The following is a 19,610-nucleotide window of genomic DNA, read 5'->3' as shown; positions in this document are numbered from 1 at the left end:
ATTCCTGAATGTTTCAAATATATTTTCAGAAATAATGTTGTCTCCATATGTACACACAATTGCATTCACATCACCTGGAGCTGATCATGTTTGGTTTAATGGATTCCATTAAAATGTGAAACATTTTTTATTGATATCTTTCAATTTCCACTTGATTTTATACGAGAACAGTGTTTTTTTATGGGAGTATGTAAGTCCCATTCCTATTAACAATGTGTGTTCACGTTGTTCCAGAGAACGAAATAAATGTTTCGTTATAATATATATATATATATTTTTAATTTCACCCATGTATTTAAAACAGTTTCAGGCCTCGCAAAAAACTGAACTAAATTCTATAAATAATTAAAAGTTTCAGTTTCAGTAACCTGAATTTAAAACAAACACACACGCACGTCAGCCTTTGAAGTCGTACGACTCAATTACATGAATCAGCACGGTTATACCTTTAAGTACCCCCTCCCTTCACTTCAGGCTTTACTATCTGCGGTTGCGCGTGAGCCCTCATTGGCTGTTGCTGATAATCGGTCAACAAGAGGACCGGAGGGATACAGGAGGGCACAGGGCAGCATGTTTACAGCTGCTTATGCCCGTAATTAGTTGCCCGGCACAACCGAGTCGCTTTATGAGGTTATTTTAAAAAATAATTATTTAGGGGTTTTTTTTGTTGTTGCTGCTTTGGTTTTTTGGAGACACTGAGCTCTTGTGAGTGCCGTCGATAATGCTTTTGTGTCGCACAGCAGCGGCTCTGGATCTGGCTTTCAAGTCACCGGGTTCGTCTCTGCTGCGAGCCAAAGCAAGCAGGCTGAAGGATGTTACTTTGACGCTGCGCACGGACTACTCGTTTCAGCGACACCGGTTTTTCCGCGCGTCCGTCAGGCGTGTCTATCTGCCCTCCGTGCACCTGGGTAAACAGCACCCGGAACTCATCCAGAACTGGGACACATCGTCTACGTTTGTAACCAGCACGGACTGGGCGCATTTGGACCGGGTGGCCGCTGTAGCTGTGCGCCGTGAAGGCGCTGAATGTACAATCCTCAGGCAGCCGCTGGTTTTCACACACGGGCGCCCAAACAGCAGGGGGGACCCGGCGGGTAATGTTTTGTTTACGGGTAACTGGGACGTTTCCAGTCGCTGCTGCTCCACCAGGACCATGCAGAGCAGATCTTCATCCACACAGGCTGCCACTAAGAAGAACGAGGAGCAGACTGACGACGACAAAGGGGTAATTTCAACCTTTAACACGAGCACAGCACGTTTTAGAGATCAACCGGTGAGCACGCCGTCCGGGCCTCTATCACCCGCAAGCAACAGAATCAAAACATGTTTATGAATTATGCAAAACAGCAGACGAGCTGCTTGTCTTTTTGCATAACAGCCCTCATGTGAGCGAGCCTGCTTGTTATACAACACTACACGACGCGCACAGCTACGTGGGCCGCCTGCCTTTGCAGTGAATCCACGGTGGTGCATGTATAATTGACAAGACTTCGACAAACCTGTACTCGAAGCAGCACATGTGTCATTTTCAGAGCACGTTGGATCACACTTTGCAGTGTCAACAGCGAGCGTGCTCCCACGGTGTGCGAGTGGCGCTGAGTCACTCTCAGCAAACATCGGAGCACTTTTAAACTTCGCCTTGCACGTGCTCTCGGTGGGTGGTTGTGTGAGTCAGCATCCGTGATGCTAAAAGAGCTGAAGGTGTGTGGGCACAGATCAGGTTATTACCGTGCGCTGTGTAACAGGTCACGCTGGATTACATTACCATCATTTTTAGGTGACTCAGTAGCACATGGACACACCTACAGTGCTACAGTGAGCATGCCAAGATCTCAAGTACATGCTGTCTTGCTTTTTACCTTGTTCAACATCTCATCAGTTTGTTAGAAGAGCAGCAAACAAACGCATGCAAGGATCTGTCCTGATAAAGAATCATTTATCAGTTTAAGGTTCTCATATATGAGAATTTGTTTTTGGACAGATTTGAATTATGTTTTTTCTTCTCTTTGACTTTTTAGTTTAAAAGCTTAAACAGTTAGTTGAGGCTGACAAATGGATAAGGGAAATAACCAGGTTGCAACGTTACCCTTACATGGGATGAGAATGGCATTCAGTTTGATCTGAAATTTTGAGATGAGTACACAAAGAGAATAAAATCCTTAAAGGATGTCGTGTCCACTTGATATATGGTGTAGATCTTTGTTCACTTACAAATCATCTTCTGATTGGTATGCACTTACATTCTCATAAAACTCAAAATATGAACGCTTTATTAGCAACAGCACCACACTGTTTTATTTTGTGAAGCAGAAGAATCGGATTCAGGTTGAGAGAAAGGGATTAGATTTGATGCAGCGTTTAATACTGTTTTTCCTTTAACTCAGAAATAGGCTCTCAGAGCCAGAGCCTGATGTTTTTCAAAATCTGATACCTATTACCCACAATGCAACTCAGCAGTAAACAGGCTTTCATGGGTGGAAAAATGATAGCAGACTAACAGGAATGGACTACAGGGCTTTGGGAACCCTGCATCGATGATCATTTTTCATGTAGCTCTCTGTGGAGTCAAGTCATTTCACATTTAAAGCAACGCTCCTGTCAATGGAAAATTGTACTTAGTAGTCAGTATAATCTTTTAATGATATAAGTTTGCATATGGTAGAATACTGCATGTAATCATTTGTGTTTAGAAGTATATAGTTGGTGGCATATTGAAAGAATGTCCCATCCCAGGAGGTCTGTAACAACGTTGTGTACTTTCTAGGGTGTTCTGGCATGCACCCCCACATCCTAGGAGCATAGGGAAGGTCTAAGTGCCTTTTTACATATAGATGAACTGTTGGATTTTCCAGACCAGCAGGTAAATGGAAGTCGTTTATGGGGTCACACACACACACACGCCCACTGAAGTATATAAATAAAGACCGGGGCAGTCCTCAGTGCGAATCTTGGAGCCTCACTCTTGGTGTGTGAGCTCTGGAGGCTGCCCTTGCTAGCAAGAAAATCTGTGTGTTTCTCCTCTCTGATTCTCTGCTGAAGAAGTGTTTTAGAATATATCTCTTAACAGCTCCCTAAGACATGTAAGCGGCTGTATAAACTGGAGTTCCCTAAATGAAACCATAAATTAAACAAGGATGGTTAAATGAAACACACACACCTACAGGAACCTGCTTGAGTGTAACTTTGTTTCAAGGACACCTGGCAGGCACTTTCTGGGTTCTACTTCAGTCTCTAATGAGAGAGAGTTCCTGTTTTGCTGTTTCTCTCCTGCTGTATGGTATGTATGGTTTTAGTGATGTTGTTTTAAAGTGTCACATCCAAAAGATGAAGTAAGGTTATTATGTTGATAATGTCCACGTTAATATCATAATCGTCTTTTGTAGGCTTTTGCATGAGTAAGCGAGTCATTCTGTGACTCCCAATCCAATTTTGTCAGGGCTAATTATTTTAGTACTAAAGATACTACTTCTAGTAGAAGATAGTATTGCGATACAGTGATTTTGCAATACAATACTTGATACATTGCATTGTTAAAATCTATGATATTGAACAATATCTGTGGAACAGGGAGGAAAAATAACCCTCAAAAGGCAGAAAGAATTCTTCCGGAAGTGCATTTGTGAGGCAACTTTTATTGTGATTTGGGGCTATACAAATAAAACTAAATAAAATTGGAAAAAAGAATTGTGAGTCAGCCAGACACCGATGCTGGTAGTCCTGGCTTGCAGTCTCTGCTCTAATTCACCCCAAAGGTGTTCTGTCGGGTTAAGGCCAGTCAAGTTCTTCTACAGCAAACCCATTCAGCCATGTCTTTAGGGACCTTGATTTATGCACTGGTGCGCAGTCATGTTGGAACATCGGCCGGGGGGGGGTCATCCCCAAACTGTTCACACAAAGTTGGGAGCATGAAATTGTCCAAAAAGTCTTGCTTTTCTGAAGCATTAAGAGTTCCTTTCACTGGAGCTAAGGGGCCGAGCCCAACTCCTGAAAAACAAGCCCACTCCATAATCCCCTTTCCACCAAACTTTACACTTGGCACAATGCACTCAGACAAGTACTGGTCTCCTAGCAACCATCAAACCCAGACTCGTCCATTGGATTGCCAGACGGAGAGGTGTGTTTCGTCACCTCCAGAAAACATGGTGATGGTGTGTTTTACACTACTTTATCCAATGCTTTGCACCATGCTTGGTGATGTAAGGCTTGGATGCAGCTGGTCGACCATGAAGCTCGCTACACTCTGTTCTTGAGCTAATCTGAAGGCCAAATGAAGTCTGGAGCAAACGACTCTGAAGAAAGTTGGCGATCGCTGTGCACCTGCTGACCCCACTCTGTGATTTTTACCACGTTGCAGCCAAGTTGCTAATGTTCCCAACATTCCCCATCATTTCCACTCCGTTATAATACCACTAACAGTTGACTGTGGAATATTTAATAGTAAGGAACTCTCACAACTGGACTTGCACAGGTGGCATGCTATCACGGTACCATGGCACAACATCACCAGATCGTGAGATCCTTATACAAATGTTTGTAGAAGCAGTCTGCATGAGTAGATGCTTCATGAGTCTTCTACACCTGGAGCTAAGGAATTGATTGGGACACCTGGATTCAATGATTTGGATGGGTGTGAATATTTTTGGCAATACAGTGTATAAAGCCAGCTCACTGATTTGCTTTTCCACTTTGTCTTTGAGTTTTCTCTCTTTGACTGCGATTTAGGTGGCTTCCTTTCTCTTTAACCCTCCTTCATTTACTTCGTAAGCATCAAAACGAGTCACAAAGCAGGGACGGTCCCCTTTAGAGTGTTGTAATAAAATAGCCTATCAATTACCTAAAGCAGACCTTCCCAAAGTGTGGGGCCCGCCCCCTGGGGGGGGGCGCAGAGCCATTGCAGGGGGGGCGCAATATGAAAAGGGGGAGAAACACTGCATTGGACACTGCTAGCACGGGGCAGCCACAGAAACGCAAAGCAGGAGATGAAGCATCGCTGAATATGTTTCCAAACCAACTTCATTCTAAGCCAAAGACTAGAAAATATGGTGAAGCATATCTGCCCTTTGGCTTCACCTGCACAAGTACCGAGGTAGGTCTCCCTGCAGAATTGGTTTTCGCTGGGCTCTTCAAACAAGGACAAACAGTATCCCAGATTCTTGATTTTTAGTTCACAAACACTTGTTGTAATGACTAACTACTCCTGACATTTTAGAGAAGTTCAATTCAATTCAATTTTATTTATATAGCGCCAAATCACAACAAATGTCGCCTCAAGGCGCTTCATAGATACAGAGAAAAGCCCAACAATCATATGACCCCCTATGATGATGAGAAGTTAGCTCTTTATACAGTAAAGTTACAGTGGGATACAAATAATATCAGGCTGGTCCTGCCACGATTTGTTCCCCCTGTCTAAATCACGGACTAACAGTATCCCACAGTTGTTTATGTTTTTGAACCCATTTTGCACAGAGAAACATTCTTTGAAAATGCATTGGGGCGATCGTGGCTCAAGAGTTGGGAGTTCACCTTGTAATCGGAAGGTTGCCGGTTTGAGCCCCGGCTTGGACAGTCTCGGTCGTTGTGTCCTTGGGCAAGACACTTCACCCGTTGCCTACTGGTGGTGGTCAGAGGGCCCAGTGGCACCAGTGTCCGGCAGCCTCGCCTCTGTCAGTGCGCAGGGCGGCTGTGGCTACAATGTAGCTGCCATCACCAGTGTGTGAATGGGTGAATGACAGGTTGTGTAAAGCGCTTTGGGGTCCTTAGGGACTAGAAAAGCGCTATACAAATACAGGCCATTTACCATTTTTATTGATAGCAATGTTGAATATTATTACACAGGAAAAAAAACAACTACACTTAAAATAATTACACGGTGACGCCTCTGCCTTTCTAAATAGAGGGACAGTAACTGCGTGTGTATGTAAGCCTGTAAAAACAGTCAGATTAACAGAAACGGTATTTTGTCTCTATCTGCCATTCTGCAATTCATCTCATGTAAACAATAACGTGGAGCACAGCGTGACGTGGAAAAAGGCACATACCTTTGAACGAACGCTGTATTTCTCATCCACAGGTAAACGCAAAAAATGAGTTTTAAAAAATCTCCATTTTTCGGTGATTCGAAACGCCGTTTACGTGTGGACAAAACAGCTGCGTTGTCAAAAATACTCGTGTAGGTGTGGACGTAGCGTAAAAGAATTATAAGTTTATTTTATTACTACCTGTAATTTATTGCAGATTACTTGTATTTGCTTAATTGTTTACTGAATGTTTGAGGTGTGAAATAAACCGAAATGGAGCAAAATAAGGGTGTGTGTGGTTGGAGGATGTGTTTGTGCGCGTGCGTGTTAGCGCGAACATTTTTCTTGTAAAACAAAGGGGGCCCAGCAAAAAAATTTTGGGAACCACTGGTCTAAAGGAACCGATGTGATATATTGATTGACTGTTTTGACCCAGCCAAAGTTTTGCACAGTTATGGTCACAGACGCACTTGCTAATGTGAGACGAGATGCAAGCTAAAGATACATTTCAATGATGGCATTTTCAGTATGTATTAAATCATTTCCATAGAAATTGTGGCAGTGTAGTATTCGTCAGTTTTTATGGCCACAATAATCGTGTTGTGAGAATCTGACAGCCCCTGTGCATTGCATGTGAGTGTGTCTTTGTCCTTGCTTGCATGTCACATGTGTTTTCATGCCTCTGAAAAGCTGTTATCAGACACAGCAGTCCCACTGTTCCCCTCCTATACACCCTCCCTGGCACAACTCCCTTTAGCTGCTTGCTCACATGACCCTCCCACAGCGTTGCCTTCCTTTACTTTTAGCTTGGCCTTTCTCGCCTCTGAAAAGCAAAGGCCTGCTCCCTCACCCACCCCGGACTCTGCCATTGTCCATTGTTGGCAGCCCGGTGAATGTATTGCCAAGAGTGTGGCTTCATCCAGGAGCTTGGGCCAAAATTTAGCAAGACAAATTGTAGCCAAGAGAAAAGATAAGCCTGTTTTTCCCCTCATCTTCCCTTCTTCACCATTGTTACTGCCTTCTTGATTAAGTGGCTGACTAAAACCCACAAAGAGAGTCTGCAAGCGTAGTCTCAATGCAGCCTAAAAAGCAGAAAGGGACATGAATGGAAGTTACTGTATGTAAAGGCTAAATGTCACACATAGCAATGAATGGCCTTCCGTTGCCTCTAACGGTCCTAATTGTTAAAAACAACCGAACATGTCACATTTGCAGATGTCTCAAAGACCATTCAAACTTCATATAAAAGCACACACATCCACGTCCCTGCAGGATTTACTGTAGATTGTTGCTTAGCTGCTAGCTGGACAGCTAGCTACATAAACACGTCAAGCGTAGTGGCACAATAAGCAGTCTTTTTTTGAACTTGGTGAAAAAATAGCTGAATGCACCCGGGAGGTATTTCCTGTTGTTTGTGTGTGTGTGTTCCTCCAGAGGAAGATCAAGTTTCCTCTTCAGCAGAGAAGATATTTGAGTAACCACTGGTCACAATAGCCCCAAGTCATCTAATGCTAAGCTGCTCCATTTAATCTCCCATTTAGTCCAGTATAAATAGGGAGAAAATACTTTAAATTAAAAGATATTTTTTTAATAATGTATGCATTATGATAACAGGGTGTGCAACAGTCATAATAGTTTCTTAGACAGCTTTTGGCTTCAGGGTGTGCCTTTTTAAAAACGTTAAAGCTGGGAAAGTCAGCTGTTCTTTATTATTCCAACAAGGAGTCCCAGCCTTTACGCAACTCTTGTCTTTGTTTTGTGGAGCAGTGCTGTCACTCAGACAAATGCATTCAGATGACTGATAATTTTAGTATACTACTTGAACTTACAGTATAGCATTCTGGATAATGTACAGGGCTCATAGTAACGCAGTAAGTAGTTCTAAAGACCAAAATGCTTTTACATGGAATTATTTGTAACTGTTACAGCAAACAAGACACTTATTTTTATTATTTTAGTTTTACTCAAATCCGTTCTATCAATGTTATTAAAGCCTCATGAGTTTTCTGTGTGGAGAGAAAAGTAGGTTGACACAGATTCTCAGTGTAAACACACCTGTATCATTACATGTCTGAACAAATAGTCGAAAGTGGAAAAAGCGTGCCATGCTCAGAGGATTGTGTTTTTATGTTTCTGATTAAATGGACAACTTGGTCGTTGATTTCTAATTTCATGCAGGTTTCAGTTTTGAGTCCTGATGTTTCGATATGACGACGGCTGTAAATGAAACAAACCAATACTGTAATATACGCATATATAAGATGTTTAATATAAGGTATGGCTTCCTCTAGAACAGTGTTTCCCAACCACTGTGCCGCGGCACATAGGTGTGCCGTGGAAGATTATCTGGTTCCACCCGATTAGTACTCTAAGCCAGCGGTTCCCAACCTTTTTTGCGCTACGGACCAGTTTATGTCAGTTTGCACGGACCAGCCTTTTGTCGCGGATAAATACAACAAAATAAAACCAGAACCGGTACCAAAAATATAAAAAGATTTATTGATTTATTCATCAAAGACCCAGGGAAACTGTGTTAACAATAAAAACTATAAGAAAATAACAATAAAAAAACCATTCAAAACCTTGAAAACCATAAATTTCACACCCGAGCCTCAACTCTTGCGGCCTGGTACCAAATGACTCATGGACCACTACCGGTTCGTAGCCCGGTGGTTGGGGACCGCTGCTCTAAGCGATCAGCGTGAGTAACGGGAAAGATAATTACATTCTCTTCCACTTCCACTAGAGAGCAGTACAACTACCTGCTATAATTAAATGGGTGAGTGAGTGAGACACTGCAGCAATAAATATTTGGTAGATAAATATTTGAAAAGGAAAAAGTAGTAAGTCTGACCTGGGTCCTGGAGAAAATTCTGACCCAGTTGAAGGACGTAGCATGAGTAGTAGTCAGAAGAAAGCAAACAAGGCATACTGGGGACAATCCGAACTAATTCCACTATGCCTGGTGTGTGGGGAAAATTAACAATATGCTTTTTGTGACATTGTTTGGTGGTGTGCTGTGTGATTTTTCTAATGTGAAATAAGTGCCATGGCTCTAAAAGGTTGGGAAACACTGCTCTGGTAAACCATCTCCACATGGACTGCACCAGTGCCTGTATCTGTTGTGGAGGAGTTGCACTCCAATGCTGACAGAGTGCAGTGGTCATGGTTTGTGGCTGCATCTGATGAACGTGTCATTGCAGCATGTCTGGGACTATATGCTGTTCAGCGAAGTGTCTGGATATACTCCTGATCCAGAAAGGCCCGGGCCACTCTTGCAGTGTGGGCTCGGGCATAGTCCTCAAACGACTGCAGGTTGGGGAGCTGCCACAAGAATGGCGCAAATACAGTTTAAGGCATTCTCTGGATTTCTGTTCCATCAGATATCCACCAAGAACACTGTGCTCTTATGGATATGCAAAGCTGCAGCAACAGCTCAGAGATGCTCGCAACCAGCCGGGCCTCGGTGGTAGCACTGGTGACAGTGTTGTGCATATTCTGGGCTTTTGTGCTTTGATTTCACTGGCTTAAGATTTCAGTAAACTGAACCATTTCTCAGGTGTGTAAGTGAGTTCATTCGTGTTCAGTAAACACATTCACACAATCCGTTTACTAAAAGCTGAAAACTACTTTATTTTAATTTTTTTTTTTTTTAAAGAAAGCTTTTTTCTATAGATTCAAATAATGTACTTAAACATTAATTCAAAATAAAGGTTGAAAACTTATTTCACAACAAGAAACTTGTTTCTTTTTGACCATCTGTTGAAGCTCTTACTGATATGAAACCGTTACGGCCTTAGCCATAAGGCCAGATGGAGGGTTGTTTATTTACATACTGTTTCCAAATGCAGGCGTTCTCAAGTGTCCGCCGTCGCTGCTCTGCTGCAGTCTGCCGTCCGCTGTGGCCTGAATGTCGTTATTGTGTGTTGCAGTTTACTAATCTGCTTCACACACACTGAGTGACCTGCCTGCTCCCTGTTACGTGTCGGGCAGCTGGACTGTGTCTGGCGCTTGTTCATCTTGGAGTGGTGCGTGTCTGGGCTCACAAACGCAGGCCGACGTGTGTGAGAGGCTCTTTGTGTAGCACAAAGTGACTGACATTAAGTGTGTGAGAGGGAGAGTGATAATGTGATTCACTTAACGCAGACGCAGCAGCCTGTGTTTAATCAGCTGACTCGGCTGCTCCTTGAATAGGAGGGTCATAAAAATCGTCTTTGTTTGACCAGCTCGCTCCACATTATGATAGCACTTTCGTTTCTATATCCGTCCTAACAAAACAAATATGGCATTTCAACATCATTTCCAAGATACGACTGTTTGCGCAGAGTTCAGGCTCACTAAGGAAAGTAATTTTGATGTATTTACAGTAACCTTTCACCTGGATGCTTTGAACGTTGCAATAAGACCAGCATGTTAAAACCAGGCACTACAACCACAGCTCCCGGTAGCTAACCAGCTAAGCAACATTACTCTGTAATTACATACACAAGTTAAACGTGCTGACAGCACAACAGTAATGGTGGAAAGATGGAGGTGATGTTGTGTAGTTGTATTGTGTTCTTCTTTCTTTTCTTTTTGTTTTTATGGATTCGGCTTCCAAACTTTTACACACCTGTTTAGTAAAGTTCAGTTATCTGCAGATACTGTGTATGGCTCCACAGCACTAGTCAATTCCACAGTTCCATGTGTTGCCAGTGATTGTGCTCTTTGGCTTTGTTGTGTTTGATGTCATAATACTCATATCAAAGTGATCTGCAGTTGATTTGAATGGAAAATGAAATAACTTCATTTTAATTCATGGCGAACGTCTTCTCTTTTTTGCCTTGCAGCCACCGTCTTTGTTGTTGCTTCCTATAGCAACAGAGACGGTATCCGAGTCCATCCTTCCGTCTCATTTTGTGTGTCTCATGTTTTTGTACAGGATGTTCAGACTTTAAAGGAGGCTTCTACTACGTCATCAGAGAAGAGCCTGGAGGACAGAGAGCCAGAGGGAGGGAAACCCAACAAAACCCAGCAGCTTAAGAAAGTCTTCAAGGAATATGGAGCAGTGGGAGTTTCCTTTCACATCGGGATCTCTCTCATGTCTCTGGGAATGTTCTACATGCTAGTATCCAGGTAACAAAACGTCCGGTCACTGCACGAGGCATTGGTGTTTACATTTAAGATTTACAGAGATGAGGTCAAAGACTGATAAAATTGACTTACAAGTGGAAGTTTAAGTCACCTCATATACTTAAAACAGTTTTACACCTTTGAGAAAATCTACAAAGAATACCTCAACACATTTAAAGTGATCTGTTTTTCCCTTCTTACTGATGCCTAAGCAAAGGGAGCTACTAAAGCTACTATGTTTCAATCTATGATGAAAGTATCCAATTACAGCCATCTTTTAGAGTCTAAAAGATATTTACTATTCTAAAGAAAAGGCAGAGACAGTTTTGATATTTCTCCAAAAAACAATTCCCAACAATTAATCACAAAAATGTAACAATGTCATGTAGTAGCGACACTAAAATCTGATGTGGGGCAAAAAAAATGAACATCGTGTTTCATTGCTCGACAGTAATGGGTCCTCAAAGAATAGAGTCTTTGTAGATGCACCAAACACTAATCAGATTTATGGAGAAGTCTTTATACTAGAGGATTTTCTGCTTTCTATTGACTGTGAAACAACAGTCCCCATTGATCCACAGCTGAATACCACATTTTCTGAATCCCTCTCGCAGCCATTTGGGACAATGTAGGAAATCATTAACTGAAGCGAAAACAGTTTTTTTTATGTGCTTTTGCAATGAGGAACATAGATTGGCAGTAAATGAGACCAATTCACGAGACAATAGCAAAGTATAGACAGTCAGCCTTATTACATTGGCCCTGGATGCAGACAAATTCATGCTCAAGTTTAATTTACTCATCTCTCAAGGATTTGTTGTTGTGAGACTTGCGAAATATAAAGTCCTTGCGTTCTGTCTGTTGATGGTCATAGACGGCTAAAAGTCAAACAGCACAACACACCCATTTATCAGCTCAACAATTTTCTGTCTGGCCAGATGCCAGAGGCACGAATATCAGAGAGGCCTGACAGATATAATCTGAGAGCTTGGAGATTTCCTTCTGTAGCTGATAATGACCCTTGAACTGAAAAACGACTCTGCAACTGTTGTGCATTATCACTGTGCAGCCACAGCGCTCAGGCATGTGTTGTGCTAATACAGGGCTGTGTGCTGAGCACAGAGTGCAGACAGATCACTATATATAGCTGACTCAAACTTTCAAAGTTTAATAGTGTGGTGACTGTGTGCTGTAATGACTGACTCGTGTTGGCACATTCTTTGCATATTTGCTTCCCAAAGTAGGTCAGGTCAAAATTGCAAAACTATATCAAAACTTTTCTCATGAAGGCAGTGGTGCGTGTAGCCTTTTAAAGGCAGATCAGACGTCATGTGCTAATAGCTTCAAGTTAAGAAGACGTGAAGTTAAAAAAACAAAAACAATAAATTCTCTATTGTAAACAGTCCCCCCTAGTGGAGATCAAGATGAATTACAACTTTATGCAACAGGCAATGAGGAAACCAGTTTTAAAAAGATGTTACATCATATTATTTCTGGTCTATGCTAATTCACTAATGCTGCAGCAGAAAATCCTAATATAGTTTTTATTTATGTATTTAATTATATTTTAATTCATTTTTACATTGAAAAATCAATCACATAAATCACGTCATTCTTTCTATATTTAAAGGATTCATGACGATAATGCAAATGTGCTGCATGGCCCAATATACTGGGGTGTGTGTAGTGGACTATTTTCACTCATATGATTAAAAAGTTTTTGGACGCATTTGAACAAAGACACATTTCTCTGTATTTTGCCTCTGTGCACAAATCAAACAATCAAGATGTGTGATTGACGTACAAACCCTTTAATTGTGGGGCTGCTTCTTATTTTGAAATGGTCAAAAGTAATTGGACAATTTGCTGACGAGCAGTTTCATAGCCCGCTTTCATAGAGAGCTTGTTCCTCCATTGTCCATGGTGCACTATTCGATAGCTATCAACTAATATATAGGCTATTAATTTAAATACTGTTAAATTGCATTTGGTAGCTACTCACATAATCAAAATCTAAGTAAACCTCTCAGACAGAGCCAAAATATTAGATTGATCAAATCAACAATCGTGCATTCTTAAATAGAAACAATGCAACGGCCAGCAACACTGAAAGTCCTGCAACCATAAAAGACAACTAAAGTGGATGATTTTGGAATTAAAGGTTAAAGTAGTTTTTGAACCCCCAAAATGTGGGACTGTGTATAAAAAAAATGGCTTAATACTTAAACAGTTAATGCAATATTTTGGTAAAAATCACAATATTAAAGCTTAAAGTCTAATTGGTTCAATCATTTTCAATTTTATTTATATAGCACCAAATCACAGCACCTGTCGCATCGAGGCGCTTTATATTGTGATGTAAAGACAGGAACAAAACAAACAGAGAAAAAGCAAAAAAACTACAAGCAAGCTCTTGGTGACAGTGGGAAGGAAAAACTCCCTTTCAACAAGAAGAAACCTCTGACAGAAGCAGACTCAGGGAGAGGCAGCCATTGCTGCGACACGGTGGGAGGGATGCGGGACTGATTTAAAATCCATTTGTAGTGTTTTGCAGAGGCACACATAAAGAGTACTGTGGACCTAACTGTGTATATACACACAAACACCTTCTGGTCCCAACTTACAGATTTCCTGTTATTTGTGTTCCCAGTGGGATCGACATGACTGCCATATTGTGCAAACTGGGCTTCAGCGAGGCGTTCGTTCAGTCCAAGATGGCCGCCGGAACCAGCACATTCGTCCTGGCCTACGCCATTCACAAGCTCTTCGCTCCCGTTCGCATCAGCATCACTCTGGTGTCCGTGCCTCTAATTGTGCGCTACTTCAGAAAGACTGGACTCTTCAAACCTCCCACACCTGCACCCTGATGGCCCCTCCTCTGCTGCCTCATTGAGTAACAAGCATCTTTAATGGCCTAATGCCTGTAAATCTTTATTCATCCGGCTTCAAACTGAAACGCCTTCACATTTGTGAATTCGGGTTCCCTCATCATTTATCGCTATAACAGATCAAATGCTTTACTGTGGTTTGAAGTCTTTGGCTCATCAAACATAAGGACTTAAATGTATCAAATATTTATTTGAAATCAGAAGAGTGAACAGGGATTGTGTTATTTTTTTTAATTAAACTGTCAGATTAAGCTAATCTCTCCTGCACCGTTCTCCAGCAGCTGACTCGGCCATGTTCTGGTGTTCTGCTTGCAACCCTCTCTGCTCATCTTTACCTTTCTTCTCACCTTACTTTTTAGTCCTCCTCTTACGTTTTGCCGTTTGCCTTCTCTCTCTCTTGGCATCCATTTCCGATCCCTTCAATCTTTCTGGAGGCTTTGTTCTTTTTTTCCTTTCTTACAGTTTTCCCCCAAATACAAGAACAGAAGCAGTAACTGCAACGTCACTAATATGAGTGAAGCTCATTGCAAACTTTGGATGAAGAATGTTGAATCATTTGTTTTTCCTGATTTCAGTATTTAATTAAAGAGAATTTCTCTTTTATATTTAGCTTGTTTGGTGTTGTTGTTGAACAATACATCACCTTCACACATATCATCTTACCATATCCTTTGGCAGCTCTGTTCAGATTTAAACAGAACAATGAGCAGAGAGAACTGTAGTGCTACTGAGTGCAGTTTGATTATATAACCTCTGATTTACAGTTGCTTTCTTATTTAGAGCCCTAATGTGAAATTTCCAGCACTGAAAGTTGTTTTCTTCCCGTGCCATGCCATGGTTTGCTGTTCACAAGAATGCCATGAGGGATGCTGGACTGGATTGACCAACAGGAAGCAATGCAAAAACCAGAGTACCAATTGTAAAAAGTAATAACAATAATAACACAAAGTTTGAGCTCAATCTGCCAGGAGACAGCTCCTTGTACACCACCTTTACCCTCGGATGAGTCTCGCATGTCTCACTGGCTTTGCTGATGTTCAAATCTAATCCCTTTGTAATTATGAACACTTTTGATTAATAACTCATTTTATTAGAGCTGTTTTGTAATTTGGAAATCAAGGTCCCAGAATTCAAGATGTTTTAAGTCCAGTGTCTCCATCTGTGATGATCTGCGCTTCCACGTCTTCTGATGGTGATGGTCTTCAAAATAGTTTGCTGATCATCTATTGTTGTGTCTGCCCACTCACCTGACCTGAACCCCACAGAGACTCTTGGGAGTATCGTCAAAAGGAAGATGAGGAAGATGTTGTTCCCAAACAAAGGAAAACTCACTCTGAAGCTGAAGGGTCCTGTGAAGAAACTTGGGCTTCAAAACCCCCCAAGCACTGATCGCCGGATGATCTGATATCCTCGTGTTGGTGTTGTTCCCAGATCATCATGAAAATGTTGTTCCAGGTTCAACATTGCAAGTGACCAATCACATTATTGTGACGTTATTCTTTTGCGCACCAACCCATTCGTGCATTTATGAAATTCCAATGTTGCAAGGACAATATCAATTCTGCTTAGCGTTTATTAAAGGGTCAGGGTTAGGGTTAGGGTCCGTTGATCGGCGGACAAAGGCGGTTTCTCGCAGCTTAAGTACAGTTTTTTTGTTTTACGCCGTTTTTTCCCGAAGTTGCAAAAGTATGACATCACAACATTCTGATTGGTCACTTGCAATGTTGATCCCGGATCAACCTTTAGTATGATGATTTGGGAACAACACCAACACGAGGATATCAGATCGTGCCTGATCGCCTCCATGCCACACCACACTGACGCAGTAATTCATGGTTAGAGAGATGAGGTGCAGATCATCCATTACTCACCAACATCGAAGAGCACAAAAAAACCAAAACAATGATGTCCACAGGTGAGACAGTTCCAGCTGCAGCTTTTCTACACTGCTACCAAGTGTCTCAAGAGTACTTAGGCAACACACCAAGGTCAGAATCTTCAAAATTCAGCGGTGCTCTATGGAAGGAGAAAGAGGCGGGCCAATGAATAGAGGGTGAAGAGACACCGAGAAGTAAAAGTACAAACTGACGTCTTTGCCAGACCATCGTATGGTTAAATATTAAATACTAAACTAGTAAAGTTAGCACATCGCTTGCCTAATAATCTTTAACATTAAACAAATACAGACTTAAATAAATATCTCCTCACATGGTCAACGATCTATAACATAAAACGATGTTCTTATTCCAAAACATCCTCATTTACACTTGGAACCTTTAAAAGATGGTCAGCATGCCCGGGGGCTCTGTCGGCCTAACAGCCTCAGGGAGACAACACACAGGTAAGAAACACAATCTTGCACTTTTAATGTTTCTAAACATTTTCCCAGGTAAAAGCTAAAAGTATTGTATTCTGTTCACACCCCACACATTCTCACCCCAACCGGTCGCAGCAGATGGCCGCCCCTCCCTGAGCCTGGTTCTGCCGGAGGTTTCTTCCTGTTAAAAGGGAGTTTTTCCTTCCCACTGTCGCCAAAGTGCTTGCTCATAGGGGGTCATATGATTGTTGGGTTTTTCTCTGTATCTATGAAGCGCCTTGAGGCGACTTTTGTTGTGATTTGGCGCTATATAAATAAAATTGAATTGAATTGAATTGAATTGTTGGTCAAACCGAACTTTCCATACTAATCTATATTTGTGTTCCTAGAGCAGACCTTCTGCAGTACCAGCTACAAAGCTACTTACAGGGAAACGCCTACAGAAAACTTCAGTCATTGAAACATGACAAATCTCTTTGCATGAGTGTGTGAAGCCTGATCATCTAATGAATGAAGAGGAGCGTCATTACATATTTGTTGTATTGCTAATGATTGTTTTGAGACCACATTCTTAAATGTAATCCCTCTTTCGCTCTCCTGTTTATCTGCCATTCAGCACGAGCTTGCTCAAACACGACTGGACTACTGCAGGACTTCAAACAGAAACCAGAAAATTACCTGCACAAAAAGTCTGTTTATTTTTAAAGATTTAGAGACTTTATAGAGATTATTGAAGGTTCCAGTAGAAGCAAAGTATTTCGTAATGATAAAGTTTCTAAAAGGAAACATTTAAAACAAATTATAAGGTATGCTGCAGAAAATAGATGAGTGCAGAAAATATTAAGTAGCATCTTCATATTTACCTGTTAACTCTTATTTAACTGCATTTGTTTTTAAAGCTAAGAGAAAGAGAAAATGTTGCAATTTTTGCACTTCTTGTTTCAGCCACACTGGGGAGCTCCTGAACTACAAATACAGCGCTACACCCGACTGTTCTCAGTTTGCACTCTTAAAGTCTTTAACATAGTTCCCAGCACTATATCACCACGAAGCAGCGTCCCTCTCGTGCTGATCGCAGATAAGATGCCACAAAATGCTGCACATTGGTGTCAAAAGTCAGTGAGAAAAAGGTCAAAATGTTTTCATAACTGCAAAATCTTTGAATGCAGCAGTCTTTACGGTGTGCTACGTGTTTCTTAAGGGGTTAGGTCAATCACACACTGACCAATTTTTCTCCTGATAAGAACTCGTTATTCCCGGCTCTGTTTTATCACAGCGGGTCTGGACCCGTCTCCCTCCACTCGCCTTCCTTAAAGGTTTGATGGGTCAGCCAGCACAGCAAGCAAGCCTCAGCTGGTGCGGTGTCCCTGAAGAGCAGCAATGTATTGAATGGTAGCTGCCTTGAACAAGACCTCATCTTTTCCGTGTGTGTTTCTTGGCCCGGTAAATAATTCAGCCAGGAGAGTTGTATAAGGAGAACTAAGAGTGCACAGTGGTCTGTGCCAGATATCAACCTCGGTTTTTCAGGAATAGGAGCTTTGGCAGCACTCTGACACAAACTTCTACAAACTGATCTCACACACACAGATACACACAGAGGAAGAAGGAGAAGTCGAGGCCTCATTAGCCATGATGAGGACAGGGAGCTGCCATCGCCTCTCCATCCCCTGCATGTCCCCTATGGCTAGGAACAAATTGGTGACAGCGCTTCCAGCCACTCTGTCTGGCTACCTGTGAGGCACTGGGCTCTGTCAGCTTCCTCTTCTTCCTCACTCCTGTGCATTTGTATATATGTGTGTGTGTGTGTGGACACGAGACATGTATGAGAGAAAGAGGAGCTTGAAGATTAGGTCCTTGGTTACGCTCCGTGTCACCTTTTGCTCGGCCCAGAACTGAGTCGTGATACGAGCGAACACTTCATCTGTGCTTGGCCTCGGCTTTGATGAAGGGCCCCCCTCCCTCTGCAGGAGAGGTTCAAGGGGTTCGTATCCCTGCCTCGGCTCCTGACTTGTGCCCGCTGCACCTTTTATTAAAGTCAGATTCACCGTCAGTGCCACTGTCACCGCAGCACAAAGAGTGAATCCATTACGTTTGTGTACCCGAGCTGCTCTTCGACAACAGTTGGGAGGCGTGCCTGCGTTTGTGTAGTAGCTGCAAAGTGCTGATGCATGCAGTTATATATAAACATATGGCAAAGTGCATATTCTGTCTCTCATGAATGCACACACACGCACACTCTTAAGCTCACTTCCTGACAAGCTGACTTTTCTTCCCTTTTGCATCTTTTATTTAATTCTTATTTTTATTTCACAGTTTCCTCTCCATCATTTTCTTCACTTGCTCATTATCGCTCCTTATTACCTTCCCTCCACTGTCTCCCCAACTCCTGACCTGTTCAGTGTACTCGTTACCCCTTCGCAGTGTTGGCGTCTAGACGGAGAGGCACCTGCTCTGTCAGAATCACAGGTTCAAAGGCATCCTATGAATTTCTTTACAGAGAGGGCTGGCATGAGGTTTCAAGGAGCATGCAATCATACAAACACACACACTGCATACACAAACACACTTATTCTTTTCTCCTCGCCTACTCGCTGCTCTTCTTCTCCCTCTTTTAACCTTCTTTTTTTTGGCCACTCCTCTCTTTCTTCCCCACTCCTCACGCTCCCCTTTTTCGTTTGCCCTCTTTTTCCCCTCCCCTCTCTCCGTCTCTCCTCTCCTGTCTCGGAGTTAAGTTTAGCAGATGCACCTGATGGCAGCACCATCCTGGAGCACCTGTCAGCTGTCTGCCTTCATCACCGCTCCTCTGCTGCCACAGAGGCCACAGGGAAGTAAACCTGGAGACAGTTGCTACTATCAACAGCTGCATCTTATTATTTTAAACACCGGTGCCAGTCAGCTTCCACCAGAGATGTGCACATTTATTTGGTGTGTGCGCTCCGCCTCCCTCTCGTTCTCGTTGCTCCTCCGGATTCAGAAGCTCAGCTGCTAAATGCGAGCAATTATAATCGAACGCACAGAGAGGGGGGGATGGAGACTGAGAGGCAGTTTATCTAACCTGTGACAGAGAGGTGGAGGGAGAGGAGGCGGGCAGCAGGCATAAGTTGTTAAAGTATTTTTGGCAGCTGTGGATTATGCTTTTGACTGTCGGTAACTGTAACTTAGACAAGTGACAGGCAGTGTGCTAACAGGCAGCGGGGTCAGCCAGTCTGAGCTGTGTTAATGGCACACTTCAGAGTACTAGATGCCGTTTACAGAGACACCTAATGACACAGT

At 42.4% G+C, this 19,610-nt stretch overlaps 1 protein-coding gene across 1 annotated transcript; it reads left to right on the top strand.

Moving 5' to 3' along the window:
- Positions 1 to 542: 542 nt before the first annotated feature.
- On the top strand, positions 543 to 14,623 carry mims2 (mitochondrial inner membrane scaffold 2). Its single transcript, XM_085159528.1, has 3 exons — positions 543 to 1,225; positions 10,942 to 11,135; positions 13,783 to 14,623. Exons 1-3 carry the CDS (start codon positions 722 to 724, stop codon positions 13,997 to 13,999), a joined length of 915 nt encoding a protein of 304 aa, XP_085015654.1. The 5' UTR covers positions 543 to 721; the 3' UTR covers positions 14,000 to 14,623.
- Positions 14,624 to 19,610: the final 4,987 nt, after the last annotated feature.

The sequence above is a fragment of the Neolamprologus multifasciatus genome, chromosome 5 (genome assembly GCF_963576455.1).
Source record: "Neolamprologus multifasciatus chromosome 5, fNeoMul1.2, whole genome shotgun sequence".
In the NCBI taxonomy this organism is placed as follows: domain Eukaryota; kingdom Metazoa; phylum Chordata; class Actinopteri; order Cichliformes; family Cichlidae; genus Neolamprologus; species Neolamprologus multifasciatus.
The sequence above is the reverse complement of the archived record's forward strand: the minus strand, read 5'-3'. Positions and strand labels throughout refer to the sequence as shown.

Coding starts and splice junctions, on each gene's coding strand:
- mims2 (XM_085159528.1), top strand. CDS start 722: ATGCTTTTGTGTCGCACAGCAGCGGCTCTGGATCTGGCTTTCAAGTCA. Junction 1,226..10,941: donor AGACTGACGACGACAAAGGG/GTAATTTCAACC, acceptor GTTTTTGTACAG/GATGTTCAGACTTTAAAGGA. Junction 11,136..13,782: donor TTCTACATGCTAGTATCCAG/GTAACAAAACGT, acceptor TTGTGTTCCCAG/TGGGATCGACATGACTGCCA.